General features: G+C 41.4%; 1 protein-coding gene across 1 annotated transcript in view; it reads right to left on the reverse strand.

Moving 5' to 3' along the window:
* VDAC1 (voltage dependent anion channel 1) overlaps nucleotides 1–19609 on the reverse strand; it is a 39283-nt gene extending 19674 nt beyond the window's left edge. Inside the window, exons 1-5 of the mRNA XM_007943753.2 lie at nucleotides 19525–19609; nucleotides 18895–18944; nucleotides 17324–17476; nucleotides 17177–17229; nucleotides 5194–5421 (exon numbers count right to left, since the gene is read on the reverse strand). Of these exons, the coding sequence (XP_007941944.1) occupies nucleotides 5194–5421; nucleotides 17177–17229; nucleotides 17324–17476; nucleotides 18895–18944; nucleotides 19525–19591 (551 nt within the window). The 5' untranslated portion in view covers nucleotides 19592–19609. The remainder of the gene's footprint in view (nucleotides 1–5193; nucleotides 5422–17176; nucleotides 17230–17323; nucleotides 17477–18894; nucleotides 18945–19524) is intronic.
* Nucleotides 19610–22070: the final 2461 nt, after the last annotated feature.

The following is a 22070-nucleotide window of genomic DNA, read 5'->3' on the forward strand; positions in this document are numbered from 1 at the left end:
TCCAGAGCAAAGAAGAATGAAGAAAACCAAAAATTCATAGAAACAATTAGTCCAAACAACTGGTACACCCTCCGATCTGCAGCCTATATGACTATGAGACGAGAAGAACTAGATGGTGCCTGGCTACCACTGTCAACCACTCAGAGGGAGATCTATGTAGGAGATCCTGGATAGAGAGGGAGAACAATGTGGAACAAAACTCAAAAGCATTTGGGGGGAAAAAAAAGGGGAACCAGGTTTGCTGGTCTGATAGAGCCTGGTGGAACCACTGAAACTATGGCCCTGAGCTGCCCTTTAGGTCTGGAATTGAACCCACACCTGTGGCTCCCAGTCAAACAAAAGACAGGCATATAACTTGAACATTTACTTGAGGTAAATTCACTCCTTGCAGAGAACAATCATGGGAGAAGGAAGGGCTGTTTATGCACAGGGAGACAGCTCAGAGGGCAGGAGTGCATGGAGGGATGGGCATAGGGAAGAAGTAATTATCGGAAGGAAGTGGGAGGGGAGCTGTTGCATTGGGGTAAATTGTAGTCAATGTCACGAGACAAAGTGTATGTGAACTGCTGTATGGAAAGTGAATTTGCTTTGTAAATTTCCACCCAAATCACAATTAAAAAAAATAAAATAAAATCTATGGTGGAATTTACTGTGAGCAGCTAAGTAGCTGCCTTATGGATGTGGTCTACTTCCAGTATGTAAGAAGACTCTGAGATAGGTCTCAACTTTTTGGCATGCTAGGACCCTGCCATGCAGCCTGCCAATCTTGGGATTGTTTATGAATTTGAACTAGTGGCCTGCTGTGTTGCTGAATAATCTTGGTACTTGTGTCATTTTACCTGTCAACCTTGGGTTTGTCAGTCTGAGTAGCCAGCAGCTGCCTGAGGTAAGAGAAGCCTCCAGTTCCAGCAGGCCGGGAGCAAGAGGCAGAGCTGAAGTCCAAGGTGAAGGGGACTTTACCAAGCCCCTAGAACTTGGCACTTTGAACTCAGACTTCTAGCCTCCTACACTGTAAGACAAATTGTTTCGTTCTGTTGTACACAGGGTTGCTATGAGTCAGAGACGACTTGATGGCACCTAACAATAACAACAAACTCTAAGAGAATAAATCCCAGTTTGTTAAAGTCATCCCATTTGTGGTATTTTCTGTTAGAGTGGCACTAGAGAAACAAAACAGAATTTGGTACCAAGAGAATGGGATGCTGCTCTAACAGACACCTGAAATGTGGAAACAGGAGTGAAGCATATACTTGGACCCAAGATCTCTGTGCTGAGAGGATGGCAGAGAGATGGTGGCAGCAAAGCTAACAGACCAGCATGAGACAGAGCAACAGGCTTACCAGCCCACAGCAGAGAAAGCTTGATGCCTTTGGGCAGGAGGCTTCCTGAAAGAGTAGGTTGTCTTTGGGCACTAATTGGTAGAGACCACCATGAGAGAGAGCCACAGGTTTGCTGGCCCATGAAGACAGAAAGCTGAGTACATCTGGGCAAGAAGTTTCCTGGTGGAATGGGTTGCCTTTGGGCATTAATTGGAGAAGCTGAGAGACCAAGGAAATGTGAAGCAGAGCTGCCTCAGTCTCAAAGGGTAGGACCATGGCCTCTGAGGGTGGAACCACAACAGCCCCCTAGGTTTCAAAGTGTCAGATCTTACCAACTTGGTTCTGGAGTGTGGGGCTGCTCGTTCATATGGGCCAGTGGATGGGGCCATAGCTGCTGCCCAAAAGTGAGGGGGCAGAGCTGCCATGCTCAAGGAGAAGAGGAACAGGACCTGCCAACCCAAGGGGGTAAGGTCACCACTCAGATGGCCTAGGAGACTCAGGCCACTCAATAAAGGAGATCTGTGTAGGTGTCAAGATGAAAAGAGGTGGAATTGTGGTAGTTTAGGTTATATGTCAATGTGGCTGGGCAGCTGGATGTAGCTATTCCCCATGATGAGACTGTGAGTCAATACCATGGTGGAATCTACTGTGACAGCTGAGTAGCAGCTGCCTTAGGGATGTGGTCTGCTTCCTGTATATAAGAAGTTTTGAGAAACATCTTAAGCTTTTTGGCATGCTTGGAGCCTGCCATTTAGCCAAGTTTCCATTCAGCACCCTGCTGTGCTGCCTGCTGATCTTGGGACTGTTTCTAGACTTAAACTAGTGGCCTACTGTGTTGCTTAATAATCTTAGGACTGTGCCATTTTACTTGTTGACCTTGGGTTTGTCAGCCTCAGCAGCCAGCAGCTGCCTGAGTAAAGGGAAGCCACCAGCTGAAGCGGGCCAGAAGCAAGAGGCAGAGCCCAAGGTCAAGGGGCCTTCCCCCAGCCCCTAGAGCTTGGCACTTCAGACTCAGACTTCTAGCCTCCTAAACCCTCAGGGAATAAATCCCTGTTTGTTAAAGCCATTCATTTGGGGTATGTCTGTTATGGCAGCATTAGAAAACCAAAACAATAATAATGACAAACTTTTGCCTAGTCATTTTGGGTGTTTCCAACGGAAAGTGCAAGGCAGAGCCCGTGTGCTTTGGAATCCAGCAAAGGGCTAAGAACTCATTAACCCAAGAATAAACTGTTTCACTGTAAACCCTCCTCTTCAGCAATGCACTCTCTCTAAAGTAGATGCTCATCAAACACATTCTAAACTTTCAAATTTTCCCCTGAAATCCAGATAGACAGACATTATGCTTTCAGAAAGCATAGAGAGAGCCCAGGCACTGCCTGATTTGCAGGTGGTACCATAAGAAAGGGCGTTCTGGTGGTGTAGTGCCTAAGGCATTTGACTCCTAACCAAAACGCTGGCGGTTTAAACCCATAGAAAAGCTAGGAATCTTACCTTCCTCAAAAAAGCGAGCTTGATGAAAACAGTAAGGCTCTCAGATTTTTGAGTGATTTCATTATGACAACACTCAAATAGGGGAGATTTTCTTGGGCTTAAATGTTTTTAAAAAGAAAGGTCAGTGTGGGCTTGGGACCATAGTCGCAGGGGACATCAAGCTCAATTGGCATAACATACTATACAAAACACTGTCCACCTCCTACTTTGGTGAGTAGCCCCTGGGATCTTAAAAGCTTGCAAGCAGCCATCTAGATGCAACGATGGGGCTCTCCTCATCTCTCCTCATCTTCTTCATTCAAAGAAGAATAAAGAAAACCAAAGATTCATGGAAACAATTAGTCCTAGCAACTGGTACACCGTGCAATCCTCAGCCTATATAACTATGAGACCAGAACTAGATGGTGCCTGGCTACCACTGTCAACCACTCAGAAGGGGATCTATGTAGGAGATCCTGGATAGAGAGGGAGAACAATGTGGAACAAAACTCAAAAGCATTTGGAGAAAAAAAAAGGGGGTGAGGGGACCAGGTTTGCTGGTCTGACAGAGCCTGGTGGAACCACTGAGACTATAGTCCCTAGCTGCCCTACAGGTCTGGAATTGAATCCACACCTGTGGCTTCCAGCCAAACAAAAGATAGGCATATGAGTTGAACATGTACCTGAGGTAGATACACTCCTTGGAGAGATCAATCATGGGAGAAAGAAGGGCTGCTTATACACAAGGAGACAGTTCAGGAGGCAGGAGTGCAAGGAGGGATCAACACAGGGAAGAGGTAACTATTGGGAGGGAGTGGGAGGGGAGCTGTTGCATTGGGGTAAATTGTAGTCAATGTCATGAGACAACATGTGTGTGAACTGCTCTATGGAAAGTGAATTTGCTCTGTAAACTTTTACCCAAATCACAATTCAAAAAAGAAAAAAAAGTCAGATTTCTCAGTATATTCAAAAACCAGCAAAGCACACCACCTTCCTGTACTGAGCTCTCAAATATATAAACAGGGGGAACTCATTGTCCAAATACATCTATATGAAGCACAAAGCCTGTCTTTGGGTGGACTCCAACCTCCAACCTTTTGGTTTGTAGCTGAGTGCTTAACCATTTTTGCCACCCAGGGACTCCTAAATCCCGTCCACTTGTTACTTACTGAAGATCATGAGCATCATGTTGGAGGGGAGGGAGTGGTGACAGCTAACAACTCTTCCTAGAACTACTGCCAATTTCCAATTCCAAACCAAGAAAGAACTTCCCATTCTAGTCAGAATTCTAAATTTAAAAACACTTCTATGCTTGTGATATTTTCCATATAACATGTTTTATATGTCATCTTTTTACATTAACATACATTAATTTATCTTTTTTGGTGTCTATGTCAGTGGATTTTAACACATATAGATTCCTAATGTTCACCATCACCAGTCAGGATACAGAACAGTTAGTTCTGTCATCCCCAAAACTCCCTTGGGCTAACTCTTTGTTGACACACCCTCCCAGCTCCCTTTGGCGACCACAGATCTGTCCCTGTCTCTGGAGTTTCCCGATGACTATTCAGTTTCAAAAGACTCAAATCTGTCTTCATTTATAAAAATTCCTCAAAAAAATTAACGGAAACATTACTAATTTAAAGCCTAGTGCCATTTACTTGTAAAAAATTTTAAAAGTCACTTCTTCAGTGACCTCTAATGGAAAGAAATAAAAGAAAAATTCTTGATAAAGGTGTACCCTATTTGTGCCACAAGTTAGTTCCTCCTGTCTACAGGATGTTTATGGATGAAATATTTGCTTCTTTTAACCTCATTTACCACTCGACTTCAGTTCCAAAGTCTGAATACAAGGGGGCTCCTTCAATATCTACTCTGCGATATTTTTTCTCTTCTATTCACCATACTATCAATCAGTTAATAAACTTTTAAATATTCCTTCATGCAGAGAAGACACTTTGTATTTAACTGAGATAATCACCTCCTAATTTATCTACAATGTCTACATTTCATTAAGGCCAGCAAGCTAATCCTCAGACATGAGGCAGAGACAGGCTACACCTTTTTTCTTTCTTCTTATTTTGTTAACTGAAAATAAAAGGACCTTAGTATCCAGGAAGTTCCAGGAGAGGGACACCTCTTTAGACTGACACCATGCCCTAGCTGTAATTCATTAGTCATTTTGTGTACCAATGACACTATTTATTGTGCACAGATTAGAATGAATTTAAGACACTTCAAGAAGTAGGTAGGTGGGAAACAGTAAAACATTAAAGGCCATGTGAATCATCTGATTCCAAAAACTTACTCTGCAGTTATTAAAAGCTGAGCTCAGAACAAATGATGAAAAACAATTCCCCTAGCACATACACTCACACACACATACAGGTACACTTACACATTAGTGTGAAGCTGGAATTCATCAGTCTTATAACCAACTGCAAAGTTGCTCTGGGTCACGCGGGACTTGGCAGTCTCAAAGTTCATCTGGTAGCCTGCTAGCCAGCCCTCATAACCCAGTACCACAGCACCGCGGATGGAAGGCCCGGCAATGTCAAAATCCACGTCACAGCCCAGGTTGATATGTTCTCGCTTATACCCTGTCTTGATTTTAGCATTTTTTTTCCTGAAAGAAAGGAAATGGTATTAAAATCAGAAGTTAGCTCACCTTGGGATAATCATGCCAAGAAATGCACTTGATTAAAAAAAAAAAAAAGAACAACCAGTTTAAATAAATGGGGCAAGTAGGGTGGCAAAGCCAGAACCCCAGGTCTCTCAAGTAGATGCTGGGCCACAAGTGAGCAAGACGACACAACTGTTCTTCAACTGGAATCCAGTTTGCAGAAATGCCACAATAATAAAGTGAGAACACGTGCAGGAAAAGCTTGAAAAATAAGAGTTATCTTCTCCCTGTGCTTAAAGTAGAAGCCTATATTAGAGCATGACTGGTATTTATTAGGTAGAGAGCCATCATGGAATCATGAAACAGATGCATCTTTACTATAACCCAATAATTTTTTGGAAAAGATATTATCTGCCATGAAGGCAGCCAACTCAACATCAGCATTTTAAGGACATGGTCATTTTCTTACTTTGTAGCTCACCAGTAAGCAAAGAAACAAATAGCAGATCACTTCTAAGTGAATACAACAGTGAGAGGTCTTTTAATTTGGTACTCAGGAGATTCAAATGCATACATAATATTTCAGAGGACTGGGCAGTAGCGTGGAACCTGGGGCTCTGCAGTCATGGGGCCAGGAAGTCCTGTTTGACCAGTAAGACCCCAGGCCCTGCCTGCTGGTCCCACATTTGAATAAATGACCTATCCAGTGCCTCCTTGCCTACTGCTGAGACCCAGCTAGCTGAGTTGTGTCATCTGCCAATATATTATCATCATGTCTTTTACCAAAAATAAACATTGGAAAGCAAGAGCACGTCTATCAAATAAAATTTGGTCTACTTTCATCCAATTATCCCTGCCATTCAAAATGAGCTCTGGTGGTGCTATAGCTAAAGCACTGGGCTGCTAACCAAAAGGTTCCTGTCATCCAGCTACAAAAGGGACAGACTCCCACAGGAAGCTGCACTCCCAGCAGAGGCCACAGGAGGAACTAGATCTGCTCAGAGGCCCAAGGACTACATAGTTGGGCTGGCTACCCCAGCTTCATTCACACTGAAAGTAAAGCTTCACCTCCAACCAAAAAAATTAAACCAAACCCAATGCCAATGAGTTGATTCTGAGTCATAACAACCCTATAGGACAGAGTAGAACTGCTCCGTAGGGTTTCAGAGGCTGTACATCTTTATGGAAGTGGACTGTCTCATCCTCCTTCCATGGGACTGGTGGGTTCAAACTGCCGACCTTTTGGTTAGCAGCCAAATGCCTCAGTCACTACATTACCAGTGCTCCTTTCATTCCCATCACTAGGCTCTTAAATATCATTCTCTCCTAAAAGGAACCAGTGTTCCTTGGAAAAATAGCTATCTGCAGGCCTGGGACAGGAAATGTAAAAGGAGAGCCTGAAACATCCATCAAAGCTAACACAGACTACTAGGGTTGGGTCAAAAGGACTTAGGAGCTAACCTGCAAAGATTCCCAGGAACTTCAAAGATTGGATGATTTGAGCATCAATAAGAATAATACCAGCGGGGTAAGAGGTGAAGGAAGAGTAAACCACTAAGCAGAGGTAGATCGTTGAATGAAAAACTGATTTGCTCTGTAAACTTTCATGCAAATCACAACAAAAAGTTAAAAAAAAAAAAAAATCAGCAATGGACTGAAAGATACCTAATATGTTTAAATCCATGAATTTATAACACTCAGAACATACACACTAAAGAATCAACTTGTTATTTTGAAAACAGTAGATAAAAATATAAACTTTTATACCACCTTTCCTATACTAACCCATACCAGGTGATACCAAAATGACTGTCAGAGGGGATGACACCAAAACGACTATAAAATTTTTGTGCAGTGTTTCAGCAGGAAATTTTTATAAAAATATTCCTATAGTTAGCTATAACTACAAAAACATTTTTTGTAAGCCCACTTTACATATATCAATATACTGACAAGGCTAAAACTCTATACTAATTTACTTTTTGACCCTTCTAACAGAGCTGTTACTATTACCCAATTTCAACGAATGATGTCTAAAATTACATGGGTTTAACTATATATGCTATAACCATGTCCTGTTGTTTTCATTGCTGCTGTTTTTACAACTGTTGATTTTGTCAAATTTTCCAGTGTTTTAACTACAATATTGTGCTAATTAGTAGCTATGAACCTATATCAATAACTTTTTTGAAGATGAAGCAGCAGTAATAGGAAAAGGAGGATAACAATAAAAAGAGGCTTCTGCTCAGTTACTAATAATGTTGTAACTAATAATGTCATTCAATGTAGGGAGATTTTACAAGATAATTTTGTTACTAGTATTCATATAATCTAAGAAATATTAAAGTCGAGCAATTTATATTTATCACATATTATTCTATGGTTCAAATTAACAATAAACTTTATGAAGGATTCTGTATGATCTGGTACAAGAGGAGCCCCATAGGGGGGTACGGTGACATCATGAGTTACTGCACTAGGTAACAACAATCCTAGTAATGCCACTGGACTAACCACCTCAAGGTAATCAAATAGTTCATAAGTTTTTCTTTACTTAAATAGTCCAGCTAACAAATGAAGGAAAAATGATAAAAATGGATTTATCACTCTTTTGCATATACTTTTGCAATAATACTCCTAATGAGTATTAGAGTGGCATTAGTATCAGAAAAAGGGACAACCAGGCCTTATAACACATCCTACCAGAAGCACAGACCACCACCTATAAAGCATTTTTACCTTCACTCCAAATGGAATATAAACACGATGAAGCCTCTATACTTACCAATTCACAGGAAATACTGGGGACAAAGAAACAAGTTAAATGACATATGGAGATGCAAGCATCAAAATTTAGTCTGTGTGTAACTTTACAGGTCAAATAACCAGTTTCGTCAACAAATAAATTACAATGGAAAAAAAGAAGAGGGGGAATCTAGAGTAACTTAGGAGATCTATGAACCAATTGCAAACCATGGGCAATTTTTGATTCTGTAAGAAAACCCATGGAGACTTCTGGGAAGATGGAGGACTAGGCAGACAAGTGACACAGACCCTCTTCAACAAAGAAAAGAAAAACCAATTGACAGAGATACAGAAGATAACCCTGGAACCCTGAGCAGCTTTGAAAGGAAGTATATAGAAGTGGATTAGGCACCAACTAGTGGAAAAACCTGAAAGAAAACAGTGAGTACAGACATGGTCGAAGCTGCAGACTGTCAGCTACTCTGACAGGATCAATAACATGAATATTTCCAAGTGGTGTTGGGACCTAAAAATTGACCTAAAGATCAGCCCTGGTCACCAAGGGCTGCAGGGAAAACTGCACTAGTGGCCTATGACTAGGAAAGGAAACAGCAAGGAGGGAGACAACCTGAGCTGCTGACTTTCCATGGTCCAGAGGGTGCAACCATATTGATTGTTTACACACAGCAGCCATTTTGGATATTTAAAGTGACGGAGAGCGCAGCCATTTTGAATGTTTATAAGCGGCAGCTATTTTGGATATTTAAAGTGACTGAGGGTGCAGCCATTTTGATTGTTTATAAGCAGGGGCCATTTTGGATATTTAAAGTGACTGAGGGCACAGTCATTTTGAATGTTTACAAGTGGCAACTATGTTGGATTTTAAAGTGACAGTATTCTCAATCAGATTCCAGAGACCTAAGAATAGGCTCTGTTTGCCAAGGTCGGCAGGGACATGCAAGAAGCTGACAACAGGAAAGGAAACAGGTGGTGAGTGTATAAGTGCTGTCAACTAGTGAATAGAGGAGCACAGCACAGTACCCTGCTTGCGTAGATAACATACAAAGAAAACAAAAATCGTGGGCAAATCACTACAACATACAATCACCAATTAAATATAAACAAAAATCATCACAATGCCTCGGAGACAACAACATCACAGTCCACACAAAGAAGCAAGATAAAGCAGGAGAAACAAGGGACCAGGATACAGACCCAAAACGCATCCCTGATGAAGACTCAGCACTGGAATTCCCTGTTAAGAAATTAAAAAGAATTATATTTAGGTGTCTTCAAAGGATTGAGAGACAGAGCAAGGAAAACAGAGAAAACCCTAGAAGAATTTCAGAAGAAAATACAAGAACAAGATGACAAAATAAATGAAAAACTAGAAATGATTCTAATCTACAGATGGAAATTCAGAAGATTAATACTAAATTGTCAGAAATAGGTAACACATTGAAAGGGAAAAGGAGTAGAATTGAAGCAATGGAAGACAGAATTAATGAGATTGAAGACAAATACCTGAATACTTCTTTGGAAAGGGATCAATCAGAAAAAAGATCAAAACAAAATGAAGAAAGTCTAATGTTCATGTGGGATACCATCAAAAGGAATAACCTATATGTCATTGGAATTCCAGAACAGGAAGACACAAATAAGACCACTGAGAAAATTGTCCAAGATTTGTTGGAAGAGAACTTCCCTGACATGATGAAAAATGAGAATATACCTATTCAGGAAGTTCAATGAACCCCAAACAGGCTAGACCCCAAAAGAAAAATCACCAAGACACATCATCATCAAACTCACCAAAACCAAAGACAAAGAAAGAATGATGAGAGCAGCAGGGGAAAAACAAAAAGTTACCTACAAGTGGCAACAAATAAGACTAAGCCTGGATTTCTTGGCAGAACCCATGCAGGTGAGAAGACTAGAATGGTATATATAAAACTCTGAAAGAGAAAAATTTCCAACCAAGAATTATGTACCCAGCAAAACTGTCCCTCAAATATGGTGAAATTAGGACATTTCCAGATAAGTGGAAATTAAGGGAATTTGTTCAAACCAGACCAACCTTACAAGAGATGCTAAAGCGAGCCCTTTGGACAGATAAGCAACAACAGCCAACAACAACTGACCATTAACACACATGATGATATAACCCAGAAACCAACCCAGCTATGGAAGTATCCAAAGTAAAGAAACCTACAAGATTATAAACAGGGAACCAGAGACATTAATTGACAAATGAGGACAATTACAAACCAAAAAGAGGGAAAAAACTGTGTCATTACAGAACTTGTAGATGGTAGGGATGTCAAGACAACTACAAGATAAGACGGACTATCCTGAACTTGGGGAGAAAACTATAAATCACAGGGTAATCTCAAAGAAAAATGATAAACCTTCACATCAAAAGAAAAAAGAGGACCAGTACAAATATTTAGCAAATACTAAAACAACAGCAACAAAAGAAGTGATAGCATGATTCATAAAGAAAACAGGCTCAGCACAGAAATTTATATGGAACCAAGAAATTAACACCACAAAAAAGCACATAACAAAAATGTTAGCAACAAATTCATATTTGCCTATAATTACCTATCTGGCAAGGGACTTATCTCTAAGATTTATAGAAAACTCCAATGCTTCAACACCAAAGGAATTAACAATCCAATTGAAAAATAGGCAAAAGACATGAATAGACACTTCACCAAGGAGGATATTCAGGTGGCCAGCTAATACATGAAGTTGTTGTTGTTGTTGTTGTTGTTGTTATTATGTGCCATCGAGTTGGCCCCGACTCATAGCAACCCCTCCTTGGGTTGCCAAGGCAGTATCACTACTAAAGTAGATTGCCCAACCTTCCTTCCAAGGACTAGCTGGTAGGTTTGAACCCCAGCCTTCTGGTTAGCAGTCAAGTGCCTTAGGGACTATGCTACCAGAGCTCCCAAGACATGAAGAGATGCTCACAATCATTGGCCATCAGAGAGATGGAAATCAAAACAATGAGATACTGTCTCACCCCAGCACTGATGGCAAGGTTTAACAAGACAGAAAGTAACAAATGCTGCGGGGATGTGGAAAGATTGGGACTCACATACAGTGCTGGTGGGACTGTGAAGTGACACAACCACTGTGGAAAGCAATATGGCAATTCCTTAGAAAGCTGGAAATGGAGATACCATTTTTTCTAGCAATCCCATTACTAGGTATATATCATAGAAAAGTGAGAGCCAGAACAGGAACAGATATATGCACACTCATGTTCATCTCAGTACTATTTACAATAGGAAAAAGATGGAAACAACCTACGTGCCCATCAGCAGAAGAGTGGATGACCAAACTATGGTACATACACATAGTGGAATGCTATGCAGCACTAAAGAATAACATAGAGTCTGCAAAACACCACATAATATGGATGAACCTGGAGGATATTATGCTGAGTGATATCAGTCAATCACAGAAGGACAAACATAGCATTAGTTCATTGTTGTAGAGGGTCAAGGAAAGATTCATATATGGAGGGAAACTTTCTTTGTTGGTTGCCAGGGGTGGGAGGGGAGGGGAGGAAACACAGCAAAAAAAAAAAAAAAAAGAAACCACATTGACCCATGTCACTTTAGTTTTGTTTATTTCACTGTACATAAATTATATTTCAATAAAATACATTAAAAGAAAGACTACAGCCAAGCTGACCCGATGGAGCACAGTTCAACTCTGTAACAAACACATGGGTCACCATGAGGTGAAATTGACTCAATGCAACCAACAACAATAAACTTGTACATATTAAATATGTATATATATGAAATAATAAAAAATTGAACAGACTAGAGAGCTATCAATTTTTTTTTCAATGTGATACTATGGTTATGCTTTTTTAAAAAAGGAGTCTTATTGTTTAAAGACACAGTTGTCCCTCTGTATCCATGGGGCATTGGTTCCAGGACCCCCTGCGGCTACCAAACTCCACAGATGCTCAAGTTCCTTATATAAAACAGTATATAGTATTTGTACATAACCCACGGATGTTCTCCAGTATACTTTAAATAATCTCTAGATTATCTCTAAATCTGACTGCTAAACAGGTTGGTGGTTCAAACCCATAGAAGCAAGACTGGACAATCTACTTCCATAAAGATTTACCACCTCAGAAACCTAATGGAGGTGGCTGTGAGTTGGAATCAACTCAATGGTAGTAAGTTTGGGGGTTTTTTTTTTTTTTTTTTTTAGATTACTTTTCATAGCTAATATGGGAGCTCTGGTGGCATAGTGCCTAAGGCATCTGACTGCTAACCAGAAGGCTGGAGGTTCAAACCCACCATCCACTCCTCAGAAGTGCAATCTATTTCCATAGAGATACCATCTCAGAAACCCAAGGTAGGGTCACTGAGTCTAAACCGACTTGACAGCAGTGAGAGTTTTGAGAATAGCTAATACAATGTAAATGCTATGTAAACAGCACTTTACACCTGCACTTAGCCTTTGAAGAACTGCTTTGACCACTTAAGTGTGGATGTGGAGCCATGGATGCTTGGATATGTGGAGCTATGGATACAGAGGGCCAACTGTACTAAAATATTACAGGTGAAATTATGTGCTGCTATTTACCTCAAAATAATAATGGGTTGAGGGAGGAAAATATTACTATAGATGTACAAAGAAAATAAGACTGGCTATGGGTTGATTATTAAATGTGGGTGATAGGATATCATATGAGGGTTTAAATACTTAGTTTTGTTAAGCTTGATATCTTCCATAATTGAAAATTAAAATTTAAAGGTTATATCTTCCATGTCTTCAATGAGACAAGGCTTTTGGAAATCATAGCTGAAAATAAAGCCAACACGCTTCCCAAGTGCCTCAATTTCATTCATGTTCCTCTGTGTATCCTGGCAAGCATCAAAGGGAAGGCCTAACATCTAAACAAATATTCTCTGGTAAGAAAAACTCCACATAAGCCTATCTTAGAGTACCTGTTCTTTGGGGAAAGGAGTCTAGGTTTTGCCCAAGCGTTCAACTGGCACCAAGCTGGGGTGGGGGTGAGGGGGATGATGAAATAGCTGTTCATAGGCTGACATTTAGAAAGAAGGGAAAGACCAAGAAATGTACAAATCAGGCAGATAAAAGGTTTCTGCTGACCACAAGGTTTGACAGCCCCCCTGGGCTGTTTGACAGGGCCTGTGACAGGTGGCGTATACCAGCTGCAACTGACATTTTACATGGCGCCTCCATACACCATCTTATTGGATTCTGGCCCAGGGTCCAAGAGCCCTGTTCCCAAGAGCATGGGGCAGTGCTAGGGCAATGGCTCAGGTTTCTCCCCAGGTTTCTGCTCTTTTAAATGCAGCACACCATGTCTTCCAGACAGAACTGGGATTTTATGTAAGCTGTTAACAGTGGTGCTAATTTGACAAGCACCCAAAAGAGGCATGACTGATTTGTGGTTATTAGGTTGGTTTTATCTGAAGTGTGACACTCAGTGTGGGTGTTGGTCCCAAGATGAGGTCTACAGCCTCACCCAGATTTGGTCAGCCTTACCCAGTTATGGTCTACACTCAGCTCAGTCCAGGAGCCAGGATGCTCTTCCAGGCTATATCAGAAGTCACTTTGGAAAGCCAGCTTTCATTGCCAGCCTCCCTCAAGATTCACAAAACTTCCTCAAACACGCAGTTGCAATGTGTAAACCTAGCATCCACAATCCTAGTTTCTAAACATCATTCTCCAATAAAAAGAACCAGAGTTCCTTGGAAAAATGGATGATATCAGGACTGGAAAGGACAAGTGTAGATGACCTGCGTACATCTTCTCAAATCAGACATAAGGAAGTAATCAAATAATGATGAGGACTTGTCAAAAGCACACAGGATGCCAACATGAAGGAGCTGCCACTGGCTAGATTTGGGACATTTTGAGCAACAAAATAATGGTAGTAATGGATTATAACTCAGAGAGTAAAAGTCTATAAATCCATACTGATATAAATGATGAAATACATAAACAGGACAAAAGAGACAGCTCCTTCCAATAAATAAATAAATGGCCAAGGGTCTTCCAATAAATAAATGTAGAAGAAATTATGGTGCTATGGATTGAATTGTGCCCCCAAAAAAATATGTGTCAACTTGGCTAGGCTATGATTCTCAATATTACATAATTATCCTCCCTTTTTTGATCTGATAAAATTACACTAAAAAAAAAAAAAAAAAACCCACTGCCGTCAAGGCAGGTCCTACTCATAGTGACCCCTCCTTGTGTTTCCGAGGTGATATCACTCCAGAAGAAGATTGCCCAACCTTCCTTCCAGGGAGTGGCTGGTGGGTTTGAACCACCAGCTTTCTGGTTAGCAGTCAGATGCCTTAGGCACTACGCCAGGTGTTATAAATTCTAACCTCTATAATGTTAATGATGAAAGACTAGAGATAGTGATGTTAATAGGACAGGATACAATCTACAGGATTAGGTTGTATTTTGAGTCAATCTCTTTTGAGATATCAAAGAGATTAAACAAAGTGAGCAAAGATCAGAGAGACTTCAATAGCACCAAGAAAGAAGAGCTAGGAGTATAGTGCATCCTTTGGACTTGGGGTCCTTGTGCTGAGAACCTCCTAGAGATGGAGGAAGAGAGATGGCAAATCACATGAAGACTGACAGCTGAACAGAAGCTCAAAGAGATGAGGACCTTCCTCCAGAGCCAACAGAGAGAGAAAGCCTTCCACTAGAGCAGGCACCCTGAATTTGGACTTCTAGCCTGCTAAACTGAGAGAGAATAAATTTCTATTTGTTAAGCCATCCACCTGTGGTGTTCCTGTTACAGCAGCACGAAACAACTAAGACAGATGGAAATAGAAAATTATCATTCACCAAATACATTTGCTGCAGACAAAAATCATCAATAGATACTAATGTGAGCCAAAGTATGATAATAAATGGAACATTGGCATAGTCTCAAAGTACTTCCCCACTAGACACTTGTTAATTATAAAGATAAAAATAGTAGCTTTACAGTGGAGAAACCTGGCAGACACCATCTTAAGCAAGCAATCAGAGTTAATATTGTAAGTAATGAGGCATATTAACATATATCTCCTCATATCCTGCACCAAGAAGGACACAGCATAACATTACTATTGTCACAGATGTATACTCTGAATTTAACCATGAGGAAATACCACACAAATCCAAATTGACCAATATTCTTCAAAAGTGTCAAGGTCATGAAAGACAGTGAAAGAGTGAGGACATGTCCCAGATTAGAGGAGACAAAGAGACTTGACAACTAAATGCAAAATAGGAGCTTAAAATGGATCATGGAATAGAAATATGACATCCGTGGGATAAACGATTAACAGTATTATATCAGCATTCATTCCCTGTTTTTGATAATTATATTAGTCATGTAAGATGCTAACATCAGGGGTAGCTGGGTAAAGGATATAAGGGAATATTATGTACTACTTTTTTTTTTTGTACATTTTTGGTTTTTGCAACTTTTTTGTTTAATTTTATTGTGACTTTTTTGCAACATTTTTTAAGCATAAAATTATTTCGAAATAAATGATTAAATCTAAGTGGGGGGGAACAACTTTCCTCCAATGCATATTCCTGGAGATTCTGCAAACCTGTCAAAGTTAATGGAAATCCTTTACAAATTACAAACCTGTCAAAGTTCATAGGGATATCCCTTACACAGTGTGGCATCTCAGGGCAGCAGGCAAAGTCCTGGCAGCAGCAGATTCAAACTGCACATTTACCCACCGGTCCCTCACCCTATTAGAGGGTGTTTCTGGATAACTTTTCCCATCATGGCAGGTTGCTGGGTAGAGAGGGGACTAGCCACACAGGATGACAATGCTCCTGACAGGAGAAACTATTACAGAGGTGAGAACAAGAGTAAATTCAGCTCCTGGCCAAGGGTCTTCAGATCATCTATAACCAAAGTAAGCAAAGACCCTACCCTCCCAGAAAGCAGGAACCCTGTCTGCCCAGATCCTTATGGTCATACCACACCTAATACAAGGCCTGGACTCAGTAGACCTTCCTTCAGTAAGTATATGTTGGAGAGAAAAAAAGGAAGGAAGGAAAGAGAGAAGTAATATGGAAAAGCAAATCATGAAATTCAGTTCATGCCCTTGATCCATCATCAGTGTGCAAAACAATCTTATCCAGGTTTAGGAGAACTACCACCACTCTGAGTGGGAAAAAAAAAAGAGTGTTCTAGAAGGGAATGAATGATTCCTGCCAGTCATTTTGAAAAGCCTCCAGGACCTGAGGTATATCAACATGTCGTCCTCTTACCTCCTGTCATTGTAACAACCATCTATCCTACTCTGTGGTTACAAGGGCCTGGAGCAGAGAGTGCACCTGAGGAACCACCATGCAGTTTAACCACATGGTCTCAGTTTCCCTACGTAAGATGTGAAAAGAGCACAGCCTGCATGCCAGCACTTCACTTTGCATCACCCCGCCCTTAAATGAAACACGGGACTGGCAACTACCCTATGGTCTCGGCCACTTACACCTCAGTAGCCTCAGTTGTGTGAAATGGTGCATTTCTGGGCCACAAGTTCTGCAGCTGCCATGGCTGAGGCCAGAACACCAGCAGACAACACAGAATCTTTCAAGACCCTGGTGATAACAGGTCTGAATCCTCCATTAGAAAGAGGCTTCTCCCTCCATTAGGACAGAAGGAAGTGCTAGTGATCATGGCCTGGGCCCTCAGATCCCCAGCTAGGCACAGGGCCAAGCACAGGAGGCACTCAAAAACATCTGCAGCATAAACTTCCATCTATGAATTAATCAAGGAACTCTCATTACAATACAGTCTATTAGTGGACAGATGTGGATATTTCCTGGGACCAAATCAAAACCTTGAATCTCTAGGCTTTGGAGGCCATCTTTTTGGTGACGTCGGCCTCATCGCCACAATCTGGCATCGCAATGGGCTTCCACTGAATGCAACATCACAGAATGCCCTTGCCAAGAAGAGAGATGAAATTCTTACCCAGTGTTAGGTGAGAAGGATGAGTCAAAGGTCAGCTTCAGTCCGTGTGCAAGCTGAACAGAAAAGAAATTTGCCGGTAGCTTTAGTCACAGGCAGGCCAGCAGATGTGAACTAATAAATCTTTATCTTTTCACAGGTAACCATTACCTGGTCTTCCACGGTAATCTCAGTGCCTAGTGTGTTGTCAGTGTTCCATTTCTCCGTAAATGTCAGCCCATATTCAGTCCATCTGTACTTGGTTTCCAGACTGCCTGTCACTTTGCTGGTCTCAGTGTTGGCTGAGCCTGAGCTTGTAAATTCCTTTAAAGGGGAGAGAAAGTCACAGCCTGCATGCCAGCACTTCACTTTGCATCACTCCATCCTTAAACAGACTGTGCTCTCCTTTATGCAAAAGGTGAGACTCTGGATGTATGCAGGCAAGAGCTAATTCTATGCTTCAATTAGATATTTAAAGTACAGATGGAGGTAAAGGAACTTGCTATTTAAAGGAACCATATGAAGAAATCTCTATCCGGAGATGACTTCCTTCCTTCCCCATAATCCTTTAACTGGACAGGAAGACCTCTCAGCCCCAATCCTGCCTGTAGCCTCATACAAGGAAAAAGCACTGAACTAAAACTGACACTGCAGTATTCAACCTCAAAACTTCTTCCTTCCAACAATTACCACATGTACAATCTAAAAGAGACTATTAAAATTTAATCATTATCACAAGGGTGGTGGAATAATTTGGAAAGGGACACCAAGAATAGTTGCACAACTTAAAGAATGTAATCAATATTACTGAATTGTACATGTAGAAATTGTTGAACTGGTGTACGTTTTGCTACATACATTTTCATGGAAAAAAAAAAAAAAAAAGATTTGAAAAATAAAAATAATGACATGGCCCTGAACACAGATCATTTTAAAAATAAGAAACACAGGAAAACTCCAAAGGACTAATAGATCACACGGACCACAGCCTCCATTACCCTGAGACCAGAGGAAGTAGGTGGTGCCCAGCTACCACTACCAACCACTCTGATCAGGCTCACAATAGAAGGTCCTGGACAGAGAGGGAGGGGAAAATAAAAAATGTAGGACAAAATTCAAAATCATGAAAAATATCAGAGATATTGATAGAGACTGGTGGAACCCCTGAGGCTGTGGCCCTTATACACCCTTCAAGCCTGAAACCGAACCCACCCTGAGGGATCAACTTTCAGCCAAACAATAAACAGGCCTATAAAGTAAATAATAACACTAGGGAGGAATGTACTCCTCAGTACAATCAACCATGAGACCAAAAGGGGAGTATTTGCCCAAAAACAAAACTGAAAAGGCAAGAAAGTAGGACAAATGGAAACAGGGAACCCAGGGAGCAAGTGAGAGGAGTGCTGTTACACTGAAGAAATTGCAACCAACGTCACAAAACAACACGTATAAACTGCTGAATGGAAAACTAATTTGCTCTGTAAACTTTCACCCAAACTACAACAAAAAATAAATAAAGGAGAGGAAAAAAAAAAACACAGGAAAACTAAAATTGAGGCTCGCCTCCATTTTCCTGTGAGTTAATCAGCTGTTGGAGTTAGGGGGCCTACTGGTATAGCTTCCTTGGACCACTCATCCCACAGAGGATGCAGGGAGTGTAACAACCACAAACTAACACAAAAAGCTTCCTGTCTGTTGACTTCCAAAGAGTGTCCATGCTCCAGGCATGTTGAACAACTTACCAGTCCGTTTTCAGATTTTGTTTTCAAATCAAGTTTTATTAAACCAAATCCTGCAAGAAAGAAGACAGCTATTAATAAGTTAAAAAACTAACTTGAGAATAGCATCTCCGCCTCCCTTAAGGCATTTCAAAATGGTTCTTTTTTAAGGGGAAGCACGTGCCCACATGGGCTGAGGACACCCCGTCTATGCGGCTGCCTGTCTCTGTGTGGAGCTCAGCTGCCATGGCACGTAGCAGACAGGATGGGCACAGGCCCCACCTGCACTCCCAGTGGGGTTGGAAAAGAAGGTGCCTGACAACTGGCAGAAACACAGTCCCCGCACCTCCTGAGCATGTGCATGAGGATGGGCTAAATTTAGAAGCTGTACTTCACTGCAGCAGCACTCACAGAGCTGCTCCACATGTGGGGGAAAACAGGAATGTCTACTTATCCGCAGCAATTCACGGGCCTGCCCCAACTGGGTGCACAACCAAAAGTGCTTCACTTGTCACAAGAAGCTTATCTTTGCTCCCTGACATGAAAGTTCTGAGCAGTTGACTGAACGAGGTCTCCCCAGCTGTTATAGGTAAAATCCTACCCACTGTGCCAGCCCAGTCTGTGACCTGAAACGCCACTCCCTGTAACACTTACCATAGCCCTTGGTGAAGACATCCCTAGCAGATTTGCCAAGGTCAACATACGTGGGCGGCACAGCCATCTTCTACTACAATAAGAGAACCACCAGAATAAATACAATTTGCAATTGTAGAAATTAGTTTTCCATCAATAAAAATTATTAGATAGCATTAAAAGCTAATAAAAATCATGTGGCACTAAGAATGCCAGGTACCGTCTCCTCCCAGCTGTGGGCAGAGACTGAGGTCTAGAGCTTTTTTTTGTGGTTAGACACTGATGTCCACCAAGTCTTTGTTGACAGTGGGTCAGCCTGCCTTCAGACCTCTTCTTGGCATCCCCTGGACTGAGCACAAGGCCTAGAACATAGTAGAAGCCAATAAATATTTGCTGAATGAATTAACTGTCAAGACTCAATTCCCATGAGTCAGCTCCTTTACTGAATTTCAGGACTCTTGCCAATAAAATATATCTTCTTACAAAATGTTGGCTACTAAGACATTAAATGTACTGAACAGAAATCAGAACTTTCCAAGGTAACATATTTTCCATATGGTTCAGATTTCATTCATTCAACAAATATTTAAGGAGTACCTCCTATACCAGAAAGGGCTCAATTTTTCACAAAATTTTTGCATTTTTGGAGTATATGCCTCACAGAAAATACAGTAACACCTAACTAGCCAGTTAGGAAACTCTTTACATAGAAGGGAAATGCAATCACCAAACCCAAAACTAAACCCACTGCCGTAGAGTTGTTTCCAACTCATAATAACACTATAGGACAGAGTAGAACTGGCCCATAGGGTTTCCAAGGTTATAAATCACTACCAAAGCAGACTGCTTCATCTTCCTCCCACAATGGCTGGTGGGTTTGAACCACTGGCCTTTTGGTTAGCAGCCAAATGCTTTAACCACTGTGTTACAGGGCTCCTGGAAATGCAACCATATTCTCCTAAAAAAAATTAATTCATTTTATTTCAAACAAAATTTACTGCACTTCAGTATGATTTTGCTTTAAAATCAACTATCAAGTGAAGTACTGCTTGCTTGGGACTGTTGCTTTCACTAAGTTGACTGACAAACATTTATTAAACACCTCGGTATTTGAGGAAAGAAGATAATTTAAACAGTCTTTGCCCTAAGGACCTGGGCAGCTCTGCTTTAATGTGCTGTGTACACAGGATTAAAATTCCAATCTGGGACATGCACAGTATGTGCTCCATCCAGAAAGGAGGTCAAAGAAAGAGCCATCGCCTACAACTTCTCCATCTCCAGAATATCATTAGCCTCAATTAGTTAGAAATTCAATTAACCAGAAGACAAGTTTATTATTTTAAAATACAATATACCTAAATTGCCAAACCGAATCTCTCACACTCCCCATCTGAAGTTGCATACATATATATGTATGCACACACACACACATACACACGCAGAGCATATTCCTGAAGAGTGTGAGGCCCTCTATAAAAAGGAGTCCACTGCTAAGTAGCTCAAGCTTTCCCAGGGGAATAGTATCGTAATTGGAAACCATATTCCTGACCAAGGCTCTCGGTTCAAAGAGAGCACAGGGAGCCTACAGAACAAATGAGTGGAAAAGAAATAAGTATACACTTCCACAATGCTTAAATCAGAAAGTTGTCATTCAGATCCTCTATTGTCTTTTTCAGATATTTCTCTAATTCTGTCTCTACTCGAGAAGCTTTAGGGTCAGAGCAGGGAAGAGAGCCCAGTGAGCTGTTTACTCTGTCCTATTTTTGCTGCTGTTGTTATTTCTTGCATACCGTCAGCCTGGCACTGTGGGTGATGGTTCAGCCTGTTGCCTACCCAACCAAAGTTCAGTGCCCAGATTAGGGGCAAGGCAGAGAAAATTGGGAAGATCAGTTTCAGGCACTCCCACTGGCTCTTTCAAGTCCAAGCTGTACTTCACTGCAGCAGCATTCACAGAGCTACTAAGACAATGCACTGAACAGAAATCAGAACTTTCCAAGGTAACATATTTTCCATATGGTTCAGATTTCATTCATTCAACAAACTCACTCCTTCCCTGAGCAAGGCCCACAGGCACACCCACTCCAGGGGCCAGAAAACCATCCTCCAGGTCCTTGAGCAATGCTCCCTGCCTAATAGAAGATGCCACAGCCAGTGATGGACCGGGTCTCCTCCCAGAAGCCAAAATGAAACACTCCTGCACTGAAGTAAAGGTGGCTCAGGTAATGCAGCCCCTAAGGAGAGCCACAGAATACTTCAAAGGGCTCAGAACATTCTCCATCCCTGCCAGCATTAACAAGGCCTCAGTGAACTGGGCATTCTCTCTTCAGGGCTGCCTCATTCCCAGCTGAACCACACACTCAGTCAGCCTTGGGGAGGAGCAGTCCAACGGCAGTATCTCTGCATCAGCTAAGACCTCCTTGTAGCTCAGGGGCAGGGTTTTTCCAGCTACCCTCCCCTGGCTCCACAGAACTGATGCTCCAGGATCAGCCTCCCAAGACACAAGCATCCCTCACATTTGGACTGGTCTCCTCCCTGAGAGAAGTGTACAGACCACTCATCTTTAACGT

This window comes from Orycteropus afer, unplaced genomic scaffold (genome assembly GCF_000298275.1).
Source record: "Orycteropus afer afer isolate SDZICR_OR568_19922 unplaced genomic scaffold, OryAfe1.0 scaffold00112, whole genome shotgun sequence".
NCBI lineage: Eukaryota > Metazoa > Chordata > Mammalia > Tubulidentata > Orycteropodidae > Orycteropus > Orycteropus afer.